Source organism: Adiantum capillus-veneris, chromosome 22 (genome assembly GCF_014529385.1).
Source record: "Adiantum capillus-veneris isolate H3 chromosome 22, ASM1452938v2, whole genome shotgun sequence".
Lineage (NCBI taxonomy): Eukaryota > Viridiplantae > Streptophyta > Polypodiopsida > Polypodiales > Pteridaceae > Adiantum > Adiantum capillus-veneris.
In genome coordinates, this window is record NC_140952.1 from 59,241,640 (window position 1) to 59,262,727 (window position 21,088).

At 41.6% G+C, this 21,088-nt stretch overlaps 1 protein-coding gene and 2 pseudogenes across 1 annotated transcript; all 3 read left to right on the forward strand.

Annotated features, from left to right (window-relative positions):
- The first annotated feature begins 396 nt into the window (after window positions 1–396).
- On the forward strand, window positions 397–2,620 carry LOC147429430 (expansin-A16-like). The gene is made up of 3 exons (XM_086495669.1): window positions 397–630; window positions 1,256–1,574; window positions 1,672–2,620. Exons 1-3 carry the CDS (start codon window positions 501–503, stop codon window positions 1,979–1,981), a joined length of 759 nt encoding a protein of 252 aa, XP_086351795.1. The 5' UTR covers window positions 397–500; the 3' UTR covers window positions 1,982–2,620.
- Window positions 2,621–5,721: 3,101 nt separating this feature from the next.
- Window positions 5,722–15,235, forward strand: LOC147429431 (uncharacterized; annotated as a pseudogene).
- A 787-nt stretch (window positions 15,236–16,022) lies between these two features.
- On the forward strand, window positions 16,023–17,818 carry LOC147429432 (uncharacterized; annotated as a pseudogene).
- The last annotated feature ends 3,270 nt before the right edge of the window (window positions 17,819–21,088 follow it).

Below are 21,088 nucleotides of genomic sequence, written 5' to 3' on the forward strand. Positions count from 1 at the left end.
AGTGGAGTGTGGGATAGAAAGGTAAAATGGTAGCGTCTGTGTGTGTGTGAGAGAGAGAGAGAGAGAGAGGGGGGGTGTGTGTGTGTGTGTGTGTGAGAGAGAGAGAGAGAGAGAGAGAGTGTGTGTGTGTGTGTGTGAGAGAGAGAGAGTGAGTGAGTCGTGGGTGCGTGTGTGTGTGTGAGAGAGAGAGAGAGAGAGAGAAGGGAGGAAGTGAGAGGTGGGTTTACCGCTCAGTGGGTTGTGTGCGAGCTGGGGGAGAGGAGAGGCTAGAGCGAGGGTCGAACTGGAGAAAAGAGGTGGTGCGGGCCCCTTCTTGTGGCGACAGTTAGAAGTTGTCATGATTTCACACCTTGAAGGGGTGCTTTTATCTTGAAGGGCGTTTAAAAAGAGGGGGGTAGGGAGGGAGAATGAGCATCCAAACTTCAAACTGTCTCCAGGAAGAGAGCGTGAGTAAGCACACACAGGCACTCTAGCTTGCCCTGTGCGTGTGTGAGAGAGAGATGGCTAACTACCTTCTCTTGCTCTTGTTGACCTTCACCTCGCTCCTTCATGTGGTGATTGCCCAATACTCAGTTTGGAGACACGCCCATGCCACCTTCTATGGAGGGAGCGACGCATCTGGAACCATGGGTACTAACTACCTCTCTCTCTCTCTCTCTCTCTCTCTCTCATTTTCCAATTGTGAATTAGGGCATTCCCCATTCTCTTCTTCATGAGAAGACTTAGAAATATTCTCATGTAGGAAAGCGAAGTCTTTTCATACAATGCATAACATCATGAGCTTCTGCTCGAGAGGCACCACACACCTAGCTAGGTATGATTGGGGGCAGGGAACCACCGGCCCCCCCACCGGGCCAGCAGTCCCCTGCCCCCAATCGTACCTAGCTATGTATGCGGTGCCTCCCTCGCAGAAACTCAAGATGTTGAGGTAAGTCACAATGTGGGAATTATTGTGAGAATTTGTGTAAAACTTCTTGTGAGCTTGCAGCTTGTACAGAATTTGCTTTCTGGTGCTTTTCTGGACACTTTTTTCTCATTGAATGGAAGTCCAGAGTTTGCTTGTATGCTACTTTTTTACATTCCTCACCCTGCATGCATGTATGCTAAAATCCTACTGATGCAGCTCTGCAACCTGCATTTGCATTTTTGTGTGTGTGTGTGTGTGAGAGAGAGAGAGAGAGATGCTATGCACACGGCAATCTGCCCACTTGTCTAGGTGCATTATCTAATCTCTAGTTCATGTGAAACTGTGCAGGTGGAGCATGTGGATATGGAGATCTATACAGCCAAGGGTATGGGACACACACCGCAGCCTTGAGCACAGTACTTTTCAACAACGGGCAGCAATGCGGAGCCTGCTTTGAGATAAAGTGTTGGAATGATGCTCAATGGTGCTTGCCAGGCAACCCCTCAATTATTGTCACCGCCACCAATTTTTGCCCACCAAATTGGGCACTCGCATCCGACAACGGTGGATGGTGCAATCCCCCTCGACGGCACTTTGACATGGCGGAGCCTTCCTTCCTCAAGCTTGCACAGTACCGTGCTGGCATTGTCCCAGTCCTCTACCGCAGGTAAATTGCATTGCCCTCACATATAGCTACACTGAATTGTTGAATGTGAGTGGGAATTCATTCAATTTAGCTCATATCATGTAATGGGTTTGTGCAGGGTTCCTTGCAGAAGAGAAGGGGGCATTCGATTTACCATAAATGGCTTTCGATACTTCAATTTGGTCCTTATCTCCAATGTTGGCGGTAGTGGAGATGTGAGCCAGGCCTTCATCAAGGGCTCAAAGACCGGGTGGGTTCGGATGACACGGAACTGGGGTCAAAATTGGCAAGCCAATGTGGTGTTGGTTGGCCAACCTCTCTCATTCAAGCTCATTACAGGCCATGGCCATGTCATCACGTCCTATAATGTTGCATCATCTCACTGGCAATTTGGGCAAACCTTCTCTGGCAACCAAGTTAGGACTTGAACAAAGGCTCTTAGCTACTGAACCTCAGGACTTCCACAATGCAGCAAAATGCACATAGCTTTAGTATTTGTACACATATAGCCAGTTGGTCGCATCTATGATCCAACAAGTAGAGCATCAAGCAAGCCGGGAGAGTAACGAGTTTTTAGTCCAGGCTGGGCCGAGCATAGGTTAGATTTGCTTGATTTTATCAATGTATGTCATAGAAGCACAGCTTGTGATGCAGCTTTCAAGCCAGCCATCCAGCTACAATCACATGGGTGGTTACCCACAAATATTTGCACATCTCGCGCAACACCACGTTGGTTTCTTGCTACCAAATGGAAGCATCAATCAATTCCACAAGCCTCATATCAGCCTCAGCTAAATACATATTTGTCCAAGTTGCCCATTGTGGCAGATAATTGGTAAGCACTTCCTAGGCACTAACTATAGCAACTATTCATCAGGTTTCACATTACTTTATGTGCTTCTCATAAAGGATGCCCATCATGAAGGCCACATCTAGGGGAACACAATAAAGAAAAATACATTCCTTATTGCACACAAGCCATTTCATTAGCAACCCCAACCTCATACAGCCTTAGAATTGTAACCTTTGTAATGGAAAAAGCTTAGCAGGTCTTACTTTTTTCTTAAGAGCTCTCTCTCTCTCTCTCTCTCTCTCTCTCTCTCTCTCCACATACATTGCAAAAACATATTCTTTTACTTTAAATATACATGTTTCTGAACACCATTTGCGCCATCAAAAGCAAAAACATTTATGGTGGCCCAATAACGCTAGAAACCATTCAAGGAAGCATCTCATATAGCAGCTCAAAATTTTCGTGCTGGTTTGCATGAGAGCACTTTCCCAGCATCCAACCATGAAGAGCAACATGAAACCATACGTATGTTAAGAGTGTACCTACTCCACTCTACTGCTAGCCACCCATTGCAATGCATTTGGTAGTGTGACAGAACACTATTCGTCCAACCGCCCATGCCATAGGTAAGGCCGTAAGGGGCTGCTTGCACTTCCAGATATGGTTGTACATATTGCCTTGTGATCATTATGGCAGTGCGTGCTATTCACCTCAGCCTTCAGGACTAAGTGGCACGGGCATGGGAGGGTGGGATCTACGGTCGGGGGGTTGTGGGCCGTAGATCTGGAATGCGGTACCTTAGATTACTTTTGTGAAAAGTAAACTACGGTACCCGAGTTTTGAAAGTAAACTAAGGTACCCACATGGGTTTTGAACACGTGACCTCACCCATGAGAGACGCACATCGTAAACACTACACCATGCGCGCGTTGTGAAACGTGGGGACCCTAATTTACTTATAACATGTATGCACAAGGGCGGCGCCGAAAGTAATCTAGGGTACCCTAGTTTACTTTTTAATTATAAAAAGTAAACTAAGGTACCCTAGATTACTTTCGGCGCTGCCACTGGGATTTACGGCCCACAATCCCCCGGCCATAGATCCCACCCTCCCATGCCCGTGCCACTTAGTCCTGAGGCTATTCAGCCCGTACCTTGACGTCACTATCTTACACGGGATCAATGAGGGGGGATCTAAGGCCCAAAATTGGGGGTGCAAAGCGGCTTTTATGGATCTAAGGCCCATATTTGGGTGGTGCGAAACAGCTTTGATCTCAGCCGTCCGATCGGGTGGTGAACTAGGCGGTGAACTAAGGGTGAACTTGGAGCAAAAATGGCGCTCCGAGTTCACACCTAGTTCACCCGCCTCGTGGGATGTGGGTCAAACCCAAGACCATCCGGTTGCCACACGAATGCTCTACCACCACGTTAGCGCGTATCATACCCTAGTTTATCCGCCCCTAGTTCACCCTAGTTTACTAGATGATCCGATCATTGAGATTTCAGTCGTCTTGCCCCCCTAAAATTTGCGCCCTAGATCCCCTCTGCACCATAGGTCCATGACCATAGATTATCCGACGGCTGAGATCAAAATGGCCTTGCTCCCCCAAATTTGGACCCTAGATCCCCTTGGACCATATGTACGTGCCATATAGTTTGACGAGGCTCTCCGTAGCTTTTTGCCTCTCATTTGTCGTAACCTTGACTTAGTCTTAACCTTGCATTCTGGCATGCGATCTGCAAGGGACATTACATTCGATTCCAATATAGGCTGACATGACTCAAGAGGGGGGTATGGCTTGTGATTGATATGTACATACCATACAAGTTAGATGTTGCCGTGCTCTGGGCATAAGAAACCTCACCTTTCCAAAGAAGGCACCACCATCATTGGTGGAGAGATACTAATCACTAGAGTATGTACATTGTATATAGAGGAGCATTCTCTTGGCCTTACAGAAGAGAGGATCCTATATCTCTTCTTGGTGATCTTTATCGCTTTCATGTATAGACTTGAGTGGAATTTCATTGCTTTGGAATTCCTTGTGGAGTTGATATGCAAGACCTCTTCTCAAAGGATCCTAACAATGCAAATTAGTTAGTCTCGCTTTCCCTATTTTGAGAGGACAATTACAGCATAGATTGTTTAGTTTGGCTACCCCTCTTCTTAGCATCACTACATTGCAAATTTCTACGTCGCATGGAAAATGTTACAAGCAGACTACTTAGTCGGGCTCTCTCTCATCTTGGAGGAGTCTGCGTGTTGACACAATACCATCTGGTTGTGGTCGTGCAATCTATCGATGCCTATTTCTACAAACGATAGCTTCTACAGTGCAAACCATTGAGTCTGGCTTTCCTTAATATGGAGGCCTTTTGCGGTACAAACTTCTCAATCTGAACGTCTTGGGAGTTTTTGTGAATCAGTTGCTTTGCTCTTGGATTGAGGTGTCTTCCTCTACTCTTCAGATGAGTGACCACGGCTCTTCATCGGCAAGCTTACACATTTGCAAGCCTATTTGCACTTCTTTACCAATGTTGAGTCTATCTCAGGAGTAGTTGCTAAACTCAATTCAAGACCTTTCTCTTGGAGCAATATATTTCCATTACAATAGTACAATATAGCATTCTCCTACACTACAAGTGACAAAATCATTCTACAGATATTTTTTACCAATCGGTATTCCTCAAATGTTGCTACATGCATGGAGGATTGTCCTTTTATAAACATCACAATAGACATCTTCATTAATGGCCTAATGAGTCACATCTTTAGCTTCTGGTGGTTTGTTCAACATCAGGTGTTGGGAGAACTTTGCTTCTTCACATTATGCTAGGACATGCTTGTACAACTAGTGTGTCTCTCATGATGCCCATCTACTGCATTTGCATTAAGGTTGGTCCTAGCTATGCACTTTTGTGCATATCGTATTGGTATTCTTTGCCACGTCATGTAATATTCAATAACATTTTGCACATGAAAAGAACCTCCGACTGTAAAATTTGATGCATGTCTATGGGATGAGGTGGCTTCCAATTAACACAAGCCAATACATCTTGCCATGGAAGCACCATGCATGTGAACAAAGAGTACCTTTTAACATTTGAATGATTTATTCACATTCACAATATTCTCCAATGGTGCCTCTCCCACCCCCCCCCCCCCCCCCCCCCCCCTCTCTCTCTCTCTCTCTCTCTCTCTCTCTCTCTCTCTCTCTCTCTCTCTCTCTCTCTCTCTCTCTCTCTCTCTCTCTCTCTCAGCCCGCCTCTGTCGAAACCTAGCCCGCCTCTAAGTTCTATCACATGTCTCCCCTAGGCAAGGGCTGCCCTATGGGGGGCGTTAGTTGAAAGCCATTCCCTCCCTCCCCCTAGTCGATGGCCACAATGAGAGTAAACATGAGGAGCGTTTGCAAGCTCTTCTGTGCATGTGAGCTGCATCCTATTCGATGCTACAGTGCCTCAAACCAAAGGTATACTCCTCAGCCCATGGCGCCCCCTCTAAACGCTTGCATATCCATCAGCTCACGGTGCCTGTGTGCCAGCAAAACCTCTTGAGCACTTTTAGAGAAGACAAGTAGAAGCTTTTAACCAAGGGTTCTTAGAAAAATGGCTCGCAAGAGGACAACCCCAATTGAAAAGGCTCCAGCAAAGAGGGTCTCTCAAAGACCCCGGTGCAGCCTCGGCTAAGATTTGCAGTTGTCGTAGCGGTTTCGAACAAGGCCGATGGCTTAAGACAACTCAAGAGGCCCTTGATAAAGTGATGGAAGAGAATTGTGACCTCAAATCTTGCCTTAGTGTGCTTGAGACCCGGTTTGAATCAACGATCAATATTGCCACCAATAAGGAAATGGAAGTAGAAGCACAGGTCACCCAAGCTACAACGTCGGTGCTCGCTCAAGTGGAGACATGTGTGGCAATGGAACTCGAAGAACGAAAGTGCCAAGAAGCAAATTCCCTTAAGATCCGCATTGGCGGACTACCACAATGTGAGGTCCCCAACCCGCCCACATCAAAGGGGGACAGGGTCCTTAACAGGTCTCTAGGCCTAATAAAAATCCGAGTAAACTTTAGAAAAAAATCCAAGGAATAGACCTTTACCATTAACAATGGCTTGGGTCTATAGCCCTAGCAAAAGGCCTAGTCCTGTCTCACAGCGAAAACGGGACAATAATTGAAAATTCTAGAACTATTTCGGCCCTATAACTTCAACAATTTGGTAAGGTATTTTCAACCAACACTTATTTCCCCCTAACAGATGTGAGGGCACAGCCGTTGGTGAACTTCTCTTTCGATTGAAGAAGTTTACTAAATGATTTTAGTGCGCAGGAATGAATAGTTACTTGACTAATCAAGTCCACCTGTCCATGATTGACAAGCTTAATAAATCCCCACTTACTACCCCACTCACACATGATTCTTTTGTTATTTAATTACTACCATGTTCTTATCACAATTAAAATAATGATTCCTTTTATCTTTCATAACAGTAATTCATTAAAACAACCCTTGAAAGCAATATTGAAAACATTCTTTTACAAACAAACATCTTTAGACTTAAGACAAGGTTCTGTCAATCTAAAGTATCTCTGACCAGTACTGGCTTGTCACAAGAACACCTATAGGTACAAGGGCGAAAATGGCACCCATTCCTTATTCATAAAAACCGGGGTGGAAAAAGACATCACCCAAAGTCCGGGCGCCCATACGCCAACCAGTTGCACATACAATCAAACGGTTCTCCTAAGATAAAAATGATATCCTAAGTAGTATCCACAAACATACACATGTATGGGGTAACGACTCCACGTACACAGAGGTAACCGACTCATCCATGGCTAACTCGCCATCATTACTCATCACTTGGAGTAAAAATATTTCAAGGAATCAAAGGTGTCTTGAGACAAGTTGTCTTAAGGATGATCAATCATTATTTCCTAGGTTAATCAGTCTTAGGCCAAACAGTTCTTTCCTAATTACAAACAATGCTCGTTGGTTTCTTGGAAGTTACCTTCCGTTTTCGGTGAATTATTCCTTTCTGATTCTTACTCACTCCTTACGTATGCAATGTTACCTTATAAAAGAATTTAAAATATTTAAAGACTTAATTAAATAAGTGGAAATCCACCTAGGACTGATCAGCTATATGCTGTTGCGCTAATCCTAAAGACTCTCCTCCGTAGGCCTACTACTAGGCCTAGCCTCATGGTCATGGGACGTCCTAGCCCTCTTGTGAATTGTATTGTCCTCGTTGGACTAAGGATTTCCCTGGGTCCTCTTCGGAGCCATGGTAGTAGCTTTATAAAAGGATACTTAATCGATTAGAGAATTAATGGAATAATCTCTCTTATTTCTTTTATCCAAAAATAGAGATTTTTGGACTAAGTAAATATCTTCGATAAATATCTGGGTGAGATTTTTTTCCTTAACTCCATAGTAGTATTATTGTGCTTTCATAATTATCCTATAATTATTGGAGCTATTTTACTAATTTCCTTATTTAATTTCTCTTCAAAAATAGGCTTTAGTAATTTATGAACTACTTATCTGCTTATGGGATATTTATCCTAGGTGTATTTTTATGTATTATAATCTTGGTAATTATCTTGCTCACTTATAAGTTGATTTACTAATTTTTCTTCTCAATTTATAGTCAAAATCACACAGTATTAGGTAAGCTAATTAGCTAAACTGATTATTTATGTTTAAGATAATTATCTCGACTTCTTAATGCTATTTTCTATCTTTCTTTAATTACTATATAATTATATAAATTAATTTACTAACTTCCCTTTCCAATTTATGCTAAAAAATAGACCCTTTTGGCCTAATTAATTAGATAAAATAATTTCTTGTGCACGATATAATTATCTCCACTTTGTTACATTGATTTTTAGCTCTGATAATTACTATGTAATTATCTAAGTGATTTAGCTAATTTCTCCCTTTAATTTATGTTCAAAAACAGACAACTTTGGCCTAATTAATTAGATAAACTAATTTTTTGTGCATGGCCTAGTTATCCCAACTAATTGATAATATTTCTAGATTTGATAATTATTGTATAATTATTTAAGTGTTTTAAATAATTTTCCCCTTTAATTTATGCTCAAAAACAGACAATTTTAGCCTACTTAATTAGATAAACTAATTTTCTTTTGCATGGCCTAATTATCTCAGCTTCCTAACATTGATTTATATCCTCGATAATTACTATATAATTATCTAAGTGATTTATCTAATTTCCCTTTTTTATTTATGCTAAAAAACAAACAATTTTGGCCTAATTAAATAGATAAACTAATTTTCTATGCATGGCCTAATTATCTTGGTTTTCTAAAATTGAGTTCTAGCTTTGATGATTATTGTATAATTATCTAAGTGATTTAGTTAATTTTTCCCTTTAATTTATGCTAAAAAACAAACAATTTTATCCTAATTAATTAGATAAAGTAATTTTCTATGCATGGCCTAATTATCCTATCTTCTTAACATTGATTTATAGCTTTGATAACTATTGTATAATTATCTAAGTGATTTAGCTAATTTCTCCCTTTTATTTACGCTCAAAAACAGATAATTTTAGCCTAACTAATTAGCTAAACTAATTATTTGTTAATGAGTAATTTACCCCATGTTTTTAATAGTTTTTTTAATTGTGATAATTAACTTAAGAATTTTTTAGTTAATTAAGTAGGTTTTTCCTTAGTTTTTTGATATAAAACAACTAATTTCTACCTAATTAATTACAAAAAATAATCAAAAATTTATAAGATAATTTTTCTAGCTTTTTGACAGTTTAATCCAGCTTTGATAATTATCTTATAGTAATCTAAGTTTAATTAATATAATAACCTTTAATTTAAGACATAAAAGATTAATTTCAACCCTAATATGGCTTGATAATTAATTAGATTGATATCCCTAATCTTAATCTAAGTACTCAGCAAAATATTAAGAATTAAGAGAGTAATTTAGAGTGTAAATAAATTTAATCTTCTTAATTAATTAAATTAATTAAAAAATATAGATAAATTAACATACTAATTAAAAAAGGATTAAGCTAATTACCATGGATAATCAGCTAGAGTTTTTGCTCTCTAGTGATTTTTTAGTAGAGTTCTCTCTATGTGAGAGAGAAATGACCAGGACTCCAAGTCTGCCTTAATTGTGAAGAGGGGGGCCTTTTTATAGCTTTTTAGGGCTCCTAGGTTGTTCCTTGCACTTCAAGGCAACCCCAGCTTCCCCCTAGTGCCACCTACTGCTAAATCAAGGCTAGGCAGGTTCATTACTACCCCACACAGCCCCCAGATACACCAAATCGATTTCTGCTATTACATCATAATTTATAAAATGTCTGTAAATATCTAGAGAGTTCTATGATAAATGTCTTTTGCAGCAATGATTACCAAGACTTTACAATTTACTTAGTTAATTTAGTTACCAATATAAACTTCCAAGTGGCCATAACTATGTCAGGTTTTGTCAGAATTCAGTTCTGACAATTTCTAACCATAGTAAAGTCATGATTACGGTTCCAAAAATACCAATATTTGCCATGGTCAGACAACTCTACATTGCTTTCTTAATAAACATATCAATTTGATTAAGCTTTATACAATTTCTAAGGTTTCAAGAACTGGAAACCTTACAATCACCCAACTTAAGGAATTGAAATGTCCATGAAATTGGGAAAATCTTTGAGAAGTGATACATCGTCCTCCCATGTGGCGTTTTCACTGGGGTAGTCCTTCCATTTTACTATATGCACTCTGATTATTCTGTTTTGCAGATTTCTTTTCCTGGTATTGAGAATACAATCTGGTTGGAGTTCAAGAATTCCTTGTTTTTGCATCACAATTTGTTCGTCGTCTAGAGTGTCATTGGGGTTTGGGATATAAGGTTTTAGAAGACTGATATGGAATACATTATGAACCTTGAGATGTTCAGGCAGCTTTAGTTTGTAAGCTTGATCTCAGTGATTACGTTTATCACTTCATAAGGTCCACAATATCTGGGGCTAAGTTTTTTGAATTTTCCCAAAGATAGACTGCTTCTCTTTGGCCGGACTCAAAGGAATAATTTATCCCCTTGTTTGAAAAACCGGTCAGACCGTTTTTTATCAGCATAATGTTTTTGGTGGTCCTTAGCAACTTGAATGTCTTGTTGTATGACCCTAGTTTGGGCGTCCATCTCTTCCAGCATTTGTTTTGAAGCTTCTACTCTTGTAGTGGGGTCAGAAAAATTTAGGGGTGATATACATTCATGCCCATAAAGTGCATTAAAAGGTGACATCCCAGTGCTTTTATGGAATGAAGAATTATAGGCGAATTCCACCAAAGGAAGAAATTGTATCCATTTCCGGGGTTCTCTTCTAAGGATGTCTTTAATAACCTGATTCATTCTTTTTGTCTGACCATCAGTCTAAGGGTGACAGGCTGAACTGAAACATAGCTGGGTACCTAAGGCTTCAAATAAAACTTTGAAGTAAATTTTGCATCTCTTTCACTGACTATTCTTTTTGCAAGTCCGTGTAACTAAAGATCTCTTTGAAAAAAAGACGGCTTATGTCTGATGCAATGTAAGTTATTTTCACATGCATCAAATGAGACACCTTGGTCAGCATGTCCACTACCACCATAATGGAATCGTAACCTCCTTGAACGGTAGGAAGGCCTGTTACGAAGTCCATGCTAATGAGTTCCCACTTCATTTGAGGAATGTCAAGGGGTTGAAGTTTAGCTGGCATCATTACTTGTCCAACTTTAATCCTTTGACAGGAAAGGCATTGTTTGATGTAGCGAAGTATATCTCCTTTCATACCTCGCCAAAAATAGCTTTTCCTTATAGAATTAAGGGTCTTTGCATAGCCAGGATGGCCGGTCTGCTGGAACGTTGTGTCCTTCATAAAGGATCAACTCCTTCGAGGTTGAACTCCTAGGAATATAAAGTCGGTGATTGTAATAGAGAAATCCATCTTCAAGTGAGTAGTCCTTGATTCTGACCTTCTCTTTCTCCTTTAGGTCCTTTTGATTGATAACCTGTAGGAATTGTAAATAAACCTCATCTTCCAAGGAAGCTTCCTTAACCTTGTCTAGAATTGGGTTATTGACTATGGAAATGGCCCCAAAAAAACCTTGCGGCTAAGGGCATCAGCAACCACATTCTCCTTACCTGGTTTATACTTTGTTTCAAATTCATACTCTTGTAAGAGTTTAATCCATCTTCGTTGCCTCATGTTGAGTGTTGCTTGAGAGAAAATCCACTTCAAACTTTGATGATAAGTGATTAACTGAAACTTTCCCCCTAGAAGATAGTGCCTCCAAAGCTTGAGAGCATGGATGACGGCTAGGAGTTCCAGGTCATGAGTTGGATAATTCAGCTCATGGATTCTCAATTTTCAAGAGGTGAAGGCGACTGGTCGGCCTTCTTGGTTTCAGACCTCCTCCTATAGCAAGGCCGCTTGCATCGGTTACTACTTCAAATTCTAGAGTGAAGTCAGGGAGTTTGAGTACAGGGGCTAACGTGAGATTTCCTTTTAATTTGAGGAAACAATCCTCTTGCTCTTTTTGCCAAGTAAGTTTGGATGTCTTTTTAAGTAGCCGAGTCAAAGGCGCGGTGATGACTACGTAATCTTTGACAAAGAATCTATACCATCCTGTAATGCCCAGGAATCCTCAAATCTCGCTGATGACAGACTTGGGTTGTGGCCAATCTATTATGCCCTTAATCTTTGCGGGGTCTACAGAGATTCCTTCTGGGTTTATATAAATCCGAGGTAGCTAACTCAAGAGTAAAGAACACACATTTTCTCATCTTAGCATACAACTGATATTGGCGTAGAAGATGTAGTACTTTATATACATGGCCTTCATACTCTTTTTCATCTTTGGAGTATACCAATATATCATCGAAAAATACCAATACAAAATCATCCAGATATTCTTTGAATATCTCTTGCATGAGTCGATTAAAAGTAGCAGGAGCATTTGTAAGACCAAAAGATATTAACTCATAATGCCTGTATCGGGTGTTGAATGCGGTCTTCTAAATATATTCTTCTTTAATCCGGATTTGATGGTAGCATGACTTGAGATCAATTTTTGTGAATACCTTGGCCCCATATAATCTATCAAGTAATTTGTCGATGCGAGGAATAGGATACTTATTTTACAGGCACCTGGTTAAGTCCCCTATCATCGATACAGAGACGTAAAGATCCATCCTTCTGTTTTTTAAATAGAATCGGCGCTCCCCAGGGTGAAATGCTTGGTCGTATGAATCCTTGTTCGATAAGTTGACGAAGCTGTTCTTTCAATTCAATAGCTTCAGGGAGTGACATTTTGTAGGGTCTCTTTGAAATTGGTTCACTACTTGGAAAGGTCTCTATTTCATGATCTATGTCCCCTGGGGGAGGCAAATTTGAGAGATCTTCCGGAAATATATCTGAAAATTCCTTAAGCCATTCTGGAGTTGGGTCGTTGGATTTGGGTCGTCTTTTGAATCATCAGTCTTGTTGAGTTTTACTACAAAGATCTATTGCCCCTTGCGTAACCCTTTCAGAAGTCGACTAGCCTTAACTAAATGAGCCTTAGGCGTCCCATTGGATCCTTGTACTAATGTTTCTTCACCTAAGTGATTCTTGAAAGATAGGTTCTCTTGAGCACAATGAATGTGGGCTTGATTTTTGATTAACCAATCCATTCCTACAGATTCCTACTGGTAGGGTCCGAAAGTAAGATGAAATAAGGGTTCCTCTTAGTTCGAATTCTACTTCCCCGGCTGTAAATTGAGATAGAACCTTTTTCCCATTTGCTAGTTCTACTACTAATTTTCTGAGCTTCCTTAATCATTTAGGGGAGAGAAAAGAGTGTGTACTACCACAATCTATAAGTAATTCAAATTGTTCACCTTGTTTATTTGCAGTAGTTTGGATGATCGCATACTGTTGCCGAGCTCCAGGGTTATCAATGGCGGAAAAAAGAGTAGCTCTTTCATCTTCTTCATTCATCAGGGTTGGCTCTCCCATTGCAGCATAGGCTCTAGCTCCTCTACCTCTTCCTGTGTCTCGTCCTCTATTTCTTTCTCCTCTTTGATTATTTCCTTGGCCTGCTTGAGAGTAAGGAATGGTCCCAGCAGCCACTCTAGGGTTTTGTTCCTCAGGACATCTGCTCCTGTAGTGCCCCATTTGATTGCATCCATAACATCTGACATTCGGAAAAATCTATTCTATATTTGTTGCAGTTGTTACTGCCCTTCGTTGAAATTTTCCATCGCCCTTCCTCTAGAGTTGTTTTAGTTCAGACGCAAGAGATTTAGCTCTGAGAAGGGCATCTTGAATTGTGTGGACCTCATAGCTTCTAAGTGTGTACTTAAAGGTTTGTTAAGGCCCTGACAGAAGCAAGCAATCTGTTGTTCCATTGTCATTGGTGGTGCATAGCACCGTAAGGACGCATATTTGGTGTAGTATTCCTCTAAAGTAAGCCCTAACTCACGGAGGGTAAAAAATTCATTCATTCTTATAGCTTGATGCGTCGGAGGAATATATCTCTCTTTTACTTCCTGTTTCATTTTCTCCCAGGACGGACTAATGGAAGGATTATCCCTACAACGTTGTTTCCACCATAGTTTAGCATCTCCAGTGAGTCGAAACATTCCCAGCATTGCTTGATTTTTTGAAGCAATTCCTACCGCCAGGAAATAGTCATCCATGGCGTCAAGCCAAGCTTCAGCATCTCATTCTAAGTTGGGTCCCTATCCCTTGAAGGTCGGGAGTTGGACTTGTTTTAATAATAGTTTCTTCTCTTGGGTGGGAGTGTAAAGGATTTTTGCATTGCCCTGGGATTTTAATTAATGAAATTATTTTAGTGCTAAGGAATAATTTGTTTTGTTATGAAAATTTTCAATATATGTATATACTTTCAAACTTAAATGAAAACAAAAATCCAACAATCACCATAATCATTCATTTGAATTACACAAAACATGACATTGTCATAAAACCATGGTATATACAAGAGTTAATACAATCATTGACTCATACTATGTACAAGATGGTAACACTCCTATACAAAAATCTTCTGAACTACTGGTGGGTCAGACAGGGGATCAAAAAATATAACATTTTTTTATCCTCTAAACTTAGGCCCTACCCTCATAGGTCTGATCCTACATGGGTATATAACTTTAGCTACATGATCAAATACCCACTGGTTTTGAGACACCTCTATCCCATCTATAGTAAGGGTTTGATCTTGATCTTCAGTCCCCCTGAAAAAGTAGACTTCAATGGTTCAAAGTGTTTGTGCCCATTTGAGTCTCTTCAAGTTTAGTGACAGACCCTCTATCTGTCCCGCATCAATCAGGAAAATTCCGCCAAACTTTGACCAGTTGATTCTCCACGTAGGAGGAGGAAAAAACATCTCGTCTAGTAATTGCATGATGCTCTTGCGAAATAGAATTTTTTTGGATTTACAAGCAGCCTCGAACATGACATTGAAGATCATAAACTTCTGGTAGGCCTGGCGGACATTTTCCTGTATTGATACAGAAATTCTCATTTCCTCACTTTTAAAATATACTACAATCGCAATTGCAAAATTACTTATCAAACCCTCATGTTGTTATTCTTGCCCCCTAGGTTCAGGACCTTACTAGCTCAGGCTCTGATACCACTTGTAAAGGACCCGATCTCCCTTTGGTGTAAGCGGGTTGGGGACCTTACGCACAAGCATTGGAAGCGATCAAGGAGGACTTTTGGGAACGCATCAACTTCCTTAATGAAACGCTCAAGCCGATCAAGGTTGACCTTGACAAGATAGAAATGGTCGATAGAAGCAAGCCGTTACCAAGTGGACAAGCCATTCTCGAATTCGAGAAGAGAGAAGATTGACTTAAGCTCTTGCAACAAACACACCTTCTCAAGGGCACCAAACTATGGACCGCTGAAGAACTCACCCCATCACAATTCAAAAACAAAGGCGCAGAGCTCAAGAAAGTGCATGCAGCACGAGGCAAAGGACAGTGGGCGGTATACCGTGGGGGGAAGGCTATCATACGTGAGTTTCACTCTCCCAAGCCTCCTACCATCGCGAACACCACCCCTTAGTTACCAATTGTTTTCCCCCTAAGTGACATATGTCACATTTTATTGTATCCATGATTACTCACGCTTCATTACCCTCTTTTCAAGAGAATCATTTGTATGGTCTAACTTTTTGGTCCCATACGTCATATATGACCTCCACGGATGATAATTAATCTCTCTCTCTCTCTCTCTCTCTCTCTCTCTCTCTCTCTCTCTCTCTCTCTCTCTCTCTCTCTCTCTCTCTCTCTCTCTCTCTCTCTCTCTCAGGGTGCGCACATGCACCCAAAAGCAACCGCCGGTCGAAGAAGATTCCTGGCTACCCCACCACGAAATTGGAGCTTAGCGTACTGCCTCCTGAACGTGGTTCCACCGCAGGAACCGGAAAGCCAGGCCTCTTCCCTAGCCGTTTGAAACGGTATCCAAGCGGTGCCCTACTATTCTTAGCGCTATTTGCATGTGCAAGCCAGTGGTCAAATGCGTAGACTACCTCGCTATAGCGCCTGTACATAAAAAGCCTCCTCGCCTGGCTACAATGCACTGCCTATTAACATGGAGGACTATTGCTCCCTAGGCTGAGCTACTACAGCATTCCATGTTCGGCACTACGCATCTGCATACTACTGTAGGATACCTAAACGGCGCTGTAGTACTGAACCCTTCATCAGCTGAAATTTCTTCAACAGTTCGTAAGGTAACTGCACCCTCTCAGTATGTGCGCCAGTTAATTAATGCTGCAACGCACCTGCCACGCTGATTCCACATGTTCTGCAGCTCTTTGCGCGATATCCCCCAAGCGGCCTACATCAACACAGTACTGTATATCAGGCAGCACAGGAGAATCTGAATGAACGTAGCAGGCTATTCCGAATAGATGAGCACATGTTGTAGCAGCTTGACCTTCACTGTTTTTGCAGGTGTCACGCAAGGTATTTCTATGCATAATTATTCACTCTCATGTACTCTTATTCAACCTCATGTTCATGCTCATGTTCATTGCTGCAATCCGTTTTTCCATTATTTAGTTAAAATTATCAAATGCGAGCTATTATGTGCTCTACTAATTAGGTTGTCAATGGGTAATGCAATCGAACATGCTACAGATGTTGCCTGTAATGAACACTCATGCAGGCTAGCGTCCTCCTGCTCGAGCAAAGGCCAACCCAATCGCTTCTTGTGGTGTGCGAGTGTCTCAACAAGAATTGCCTAAGGTAGATGATAATTTGATGCATTCACTCAACGCATCCGTCCATAGTGAGCTTTCTTGCATATCACTTCTTTCCATAATTTGTTGTTGAAATGCTCATTCCTAGACTCGGTATCAAGATCCTCCTATTGGAGGAACAATTGCGAGACATGTTCCTATGTATGGGACATTGCCCACGCTGCCCCCATGGCCCATTTCGAGCAGCACGTGCTCTCCATTTGATGATGACTGTGAGGAGTTTGTCCCTTTTTCTCAAGAGGTCAACCTCATGAACACATTTGCCTCCCCCCCCCCGCGCCCCCGGTGCCATGGACGTTATGCCTGATGGAGGATCCATAGCTCCTCCTCCTCTACATCCTGCTAAGGTTGTTAAGGTCATGATTGAAACACAAGATGTGGACATAACAACTGGGATAGAGCAACCAAGTGGTACTCATATTGAGCCACCAATTAACAGCACTAGCCAAGAGCAGCCAAGTGGCAATGTGTCTCAAAAGGCAACTAAGCGTCCTAGGCAAATTTCAGTCACATGGGACGATGACACTACCCGTAATGAGAATTTACGACGAACAATGGAATCACATCAACAAGGGCAACTTTCGCTTCAAGGACTGGGAGGCCGTGGTTTTGAATCTCAATGTTGAGATGGATACCACTTACAACACTGAGAATACAAAAAATCGATTTGATACCCTCAAGAAGATGTACAAAAAGGAGAAGTTGAAATCGTCTTTCACTCGTGCAAGTCCAAGCACGTGGTCGTCCTTTGACATCCTGGATGTCATGTGGTGCAAGACCCCTAGATGTACGGGCTTGCTGGGGGGTTTGGACAGCGATGGGCCTGCAAAGGAAAATGAAGACATCTTGAATGAGCTTGAGCACGAAGTGGGGACAAATTCTGGAGTGAGTGCGAGTACATCACAAAATCCTTTAAGCTCCATGGACTTCACAAAGTTAGAGGGAGTTAGTGGTAGCAAGGCAAAGCAGTCAAAGCGGTCTCTCTTAGGAGTTGTGAATCGAACCATAGGTGAGGGCATGACCAAGTTATGCGATCCACTTTGCGATGTGGAAGATAAACACAATGCAACATTGAGAGAGCTAGAGGCAACACAAAACGGCAACAAATTTACCTCTCCACTCAATTGGAGCTTGCCAAGATTCTAGCCAAAGTCCGGGATTATTAAGTAAATGCAATATTCTATAGCAAGGCTACAATCCTTTTTAATTATCATCAAGCTCATGAGTGTATGCTTTCTGCTTTGCAGGCTGCAACAACAAAGTAGCTGGATTTTGAAGCATCTTGAATTTATGATTGCATAAGGTAACACTACTAACCTCAATTCGTTTCAAACTTACTTTAATACTTGACTAGAAATTATTTGGGTAGTCTTGTTGGTGTAGGATGGAAAGTTTGCATATATTTTGGCTACTACAATCCTTTGCTATATGCATGCAAGATCAACAACTTTGGCGACGCCATCCTCTTCCATACAAGAAGCACAAGATACACTTGAGGTCCATGTTGTACTTCATGATGTGGGAAGTTTTCATGAGTTTATTGGAGCCTGATGCATGGCGCTACGGGCCTTGTCAATGGTGGGTGTTTCCAAGGCAGGAGGTTTTTTGGACCTCAATTCACTGCCGGCTATGGTCAGAAGCCAATCTAAATAACTGGCACAAGTACTTATTTGCATATCGCCTGTCTTATGAGTCTTTCAATGCACTCTTAGTCATAGTGGAGCCTTTATTGCCTTGCAGTGGTGATTTATTTGTCCGTGCTCCCATAGCTGGTGATCTAGCACTAGCATGTGTATTGTGGAGACTAGCACATGGTCATTCTTCCAAATCAATGACTTGTCTTTACCCTATCGGGGAGTCCACTATACGAAAATACACCATGATTATATGTCGCATTTTAAGCCAACGTAGCATGTTGCAGCGCTTTCATATTTGCATTCCTAAGGGTGCTAGGCTGAAAAGCATAATGGATGGATTTGAAGCTATTACAGGGCTTCCACAAGTAGCAGGTGCCATAGATGGAACACATATTTGACTGCAAAGGAATTCATCAAAGGATAAATTTCCAACACTACATTTGCAGGCATGGATTCCCTAGCATTCTTCTGCAAGGGATCGTAGACTCCCGTAAGCTTTCTTGGAGTGTTGTATGTGGTGCCCCTGGCAGCACGCACGACTCAATGCACTTTAAGGAATGCATTCTTTACCAACAATTGAAGAGTGGTCGAGCCATCGCCAATCCCACAGTTCAACTACAAGGCGAATGCATCCGACCCTACTTGATCTCAGCTTACAAAGCCACAACTTTTTTGGTGAAGCCCTTTTGATCGAAAGGTAGGCAACACTTAATTCAAAAGCAGCACTTTGATACGCATCTTTCAAAAGGCAGAGTAAAAGTGGAAAATGCGTTTGGTATCTTGAAGAATAGATGGCGCATACTTCGCGAGTTGAATGTCGATCTGGCAATAGCACCCACAGTGATAGGCGCTTGCTGCCTCTTGCACAACTTTGTGCAGCTACGAGGGGAGGCCAAACCGAATGAGCAGGTTGACCCTCATCCAAATGATGGCGAGCCTCTGCGTGGTGAGCATTACAACTCAGAATCACGAGAGAGAGCTTTACGTGTCAAAGTAGCTTTATTTAGAACCATGCCTTGCAAAGCATACGACAGCAAGCGAACATGCTACAAAATGACAGGAGACTCCAATGAAATTATGAAGGTCAACGATAAAATTATGTTTCTTCCTTCAATAGCTTTTTTTAATGATTTACGTGTTAGTAAGTTCGTTGTGTTGACTCCCCGTTGTTTTACAGGTTGCTCAAGGCTTGTTGGATGCATTTTCCCCGGAGATTGCAGTCAAAATTAGTAGTTTTTGTACCGGGCATGTTTTTAACCTTATGATCATCGTGTTTGTATTGGTCCGATGTTCCCTTCGAGCTTTCTTTTCCAAGTACAATCAACAATTATTTATTCCTGCCTATGGACATTTATAGTATTGTCAACAATTCTTGGTTAACAACGACGTATGCCACTGATACAGCAGGCTATTGTTGTAATTCTCAAATTTGTTTAAGTACACAAATAACGTCAGTAGATTTATGTCTCAGAAAGAGTTGTGCACTGTAGAAATAGTTGTGGCCTCAGGTTATTAAGAACGATGCTCAGTAAAGTCCTATGGAGTGTAGAAAAAGCGCTGTAAAAAACAGCAGCAATATACTGCTCGCAGCAAGCCTGAAGAGATTGTGGCTGCGGAGTCAACCTGCATAAGCAAATACCCGTCAGGGTTGACGGAATTCCCGTCGGTTCTGGGCCGGATGTGCCGCATTGTGCAGGCTGACGGCCGGTGGTGTTCGGTGAGGCTGCAGCCAACAGTGCATGTGCGCAAAGAGGTCACTACAGCCGGTCAAGGTCCACGGCTCCTTTGAACGGTCGGCGCACTGTATGTGCGCAGTCTCTCTCTCTCTCTCTCTCTCACACACACACACACACATAGAAAGGTATATAAGGTGCTTGAGAGCCATCACACTACCATCAGCCCAAAGGTGAATAACACAAACTGTTAAATTGTTATAGAACATGGCAAAACGAGACTACATCAAAACCAAGGCGGATTCAACGAGAGGTGAACATACTCCTAGAACATGTTCATGCCAACATGACATACTCCTAAGACATGTACATGCTAGTTTATTACATGGAAGCTCTTGAAGAGATGGGATCCTTGGGGCAGCCAACAACAATGCAACACCACAAAGAGCATTGGCTATTGTTTGATAATATCCCATCTACCCAGACGCATGGCACTCCCAAGCTTATGAAAAGACACACAGATATTCAACGAGCTATTGCTAGCTACAAGGATTCGAGCCTCTGCCTAGAGTGATGGATTATGCTGGCCAAAGATGCATTGGGCTATTCTTGCAGGAGGTTCATTGGCAAAGACATTAGTTCTTTCAAAGTTCTATACTCTGAGCAAAGGACGCACTCAAAGACAAATGACATATTTTATGCAGCGACCCACAATCTTGCCTACATATCTTATATATTGTTGCATCTTTGCAGAGAAAGCAATCGAAGTCTGAACCAGTTTATCTAGGCAATATCTACTCATAGCCAAAGCCAATGCTTCATGCACAGAGGTCTAAAAAAATTATTTTTCTAGCAACAAGTTATACTCATGAGCGGCCTCACATGACCACAAAATTTAAAATCATTAACATCACTTGCCTCAGATAAATTCAGTACCAAAGGAAAATGATTAAAAAAAAGGCATCTGGATATCAACAAACAAGTGAGCAGAGGGAGGAAGCCAGTCTAAGCCCAAAAAAATAAATCTGTCTAATCTAGACCAAGAGGTTGTGTGTGATTGGGAATGGTAAGTGAACCCAGCATTGCTTGCATGAGTCGACAACCAAAATCAGTCCACTTTCCTGAG

Bases quoted from the DNA above. Each gene is read 5' to 3' on its own strand.
- LOC147429430 (XM_086495669.1), top strand. From the start codon at position 501: ATGGCTAACTACCTTCTCTTGCTCTTGTTGACCTTCACCTCGCTCCTT. The intron at 631-1,255 runs GTACTAACTACC...GAAACTGTGCAG, and splicing joins CGACGCATCTGGAACCATGG to GTGGAGCATGTGGATATGGA. The intron at 1,575-1,671 runs GTAAATTGCATT...GGGTTTGTGCAG, and splicing joins GTCCCAGTCCTCTACCGCAG to GGTTCCTTGCAGAAGAGAAG.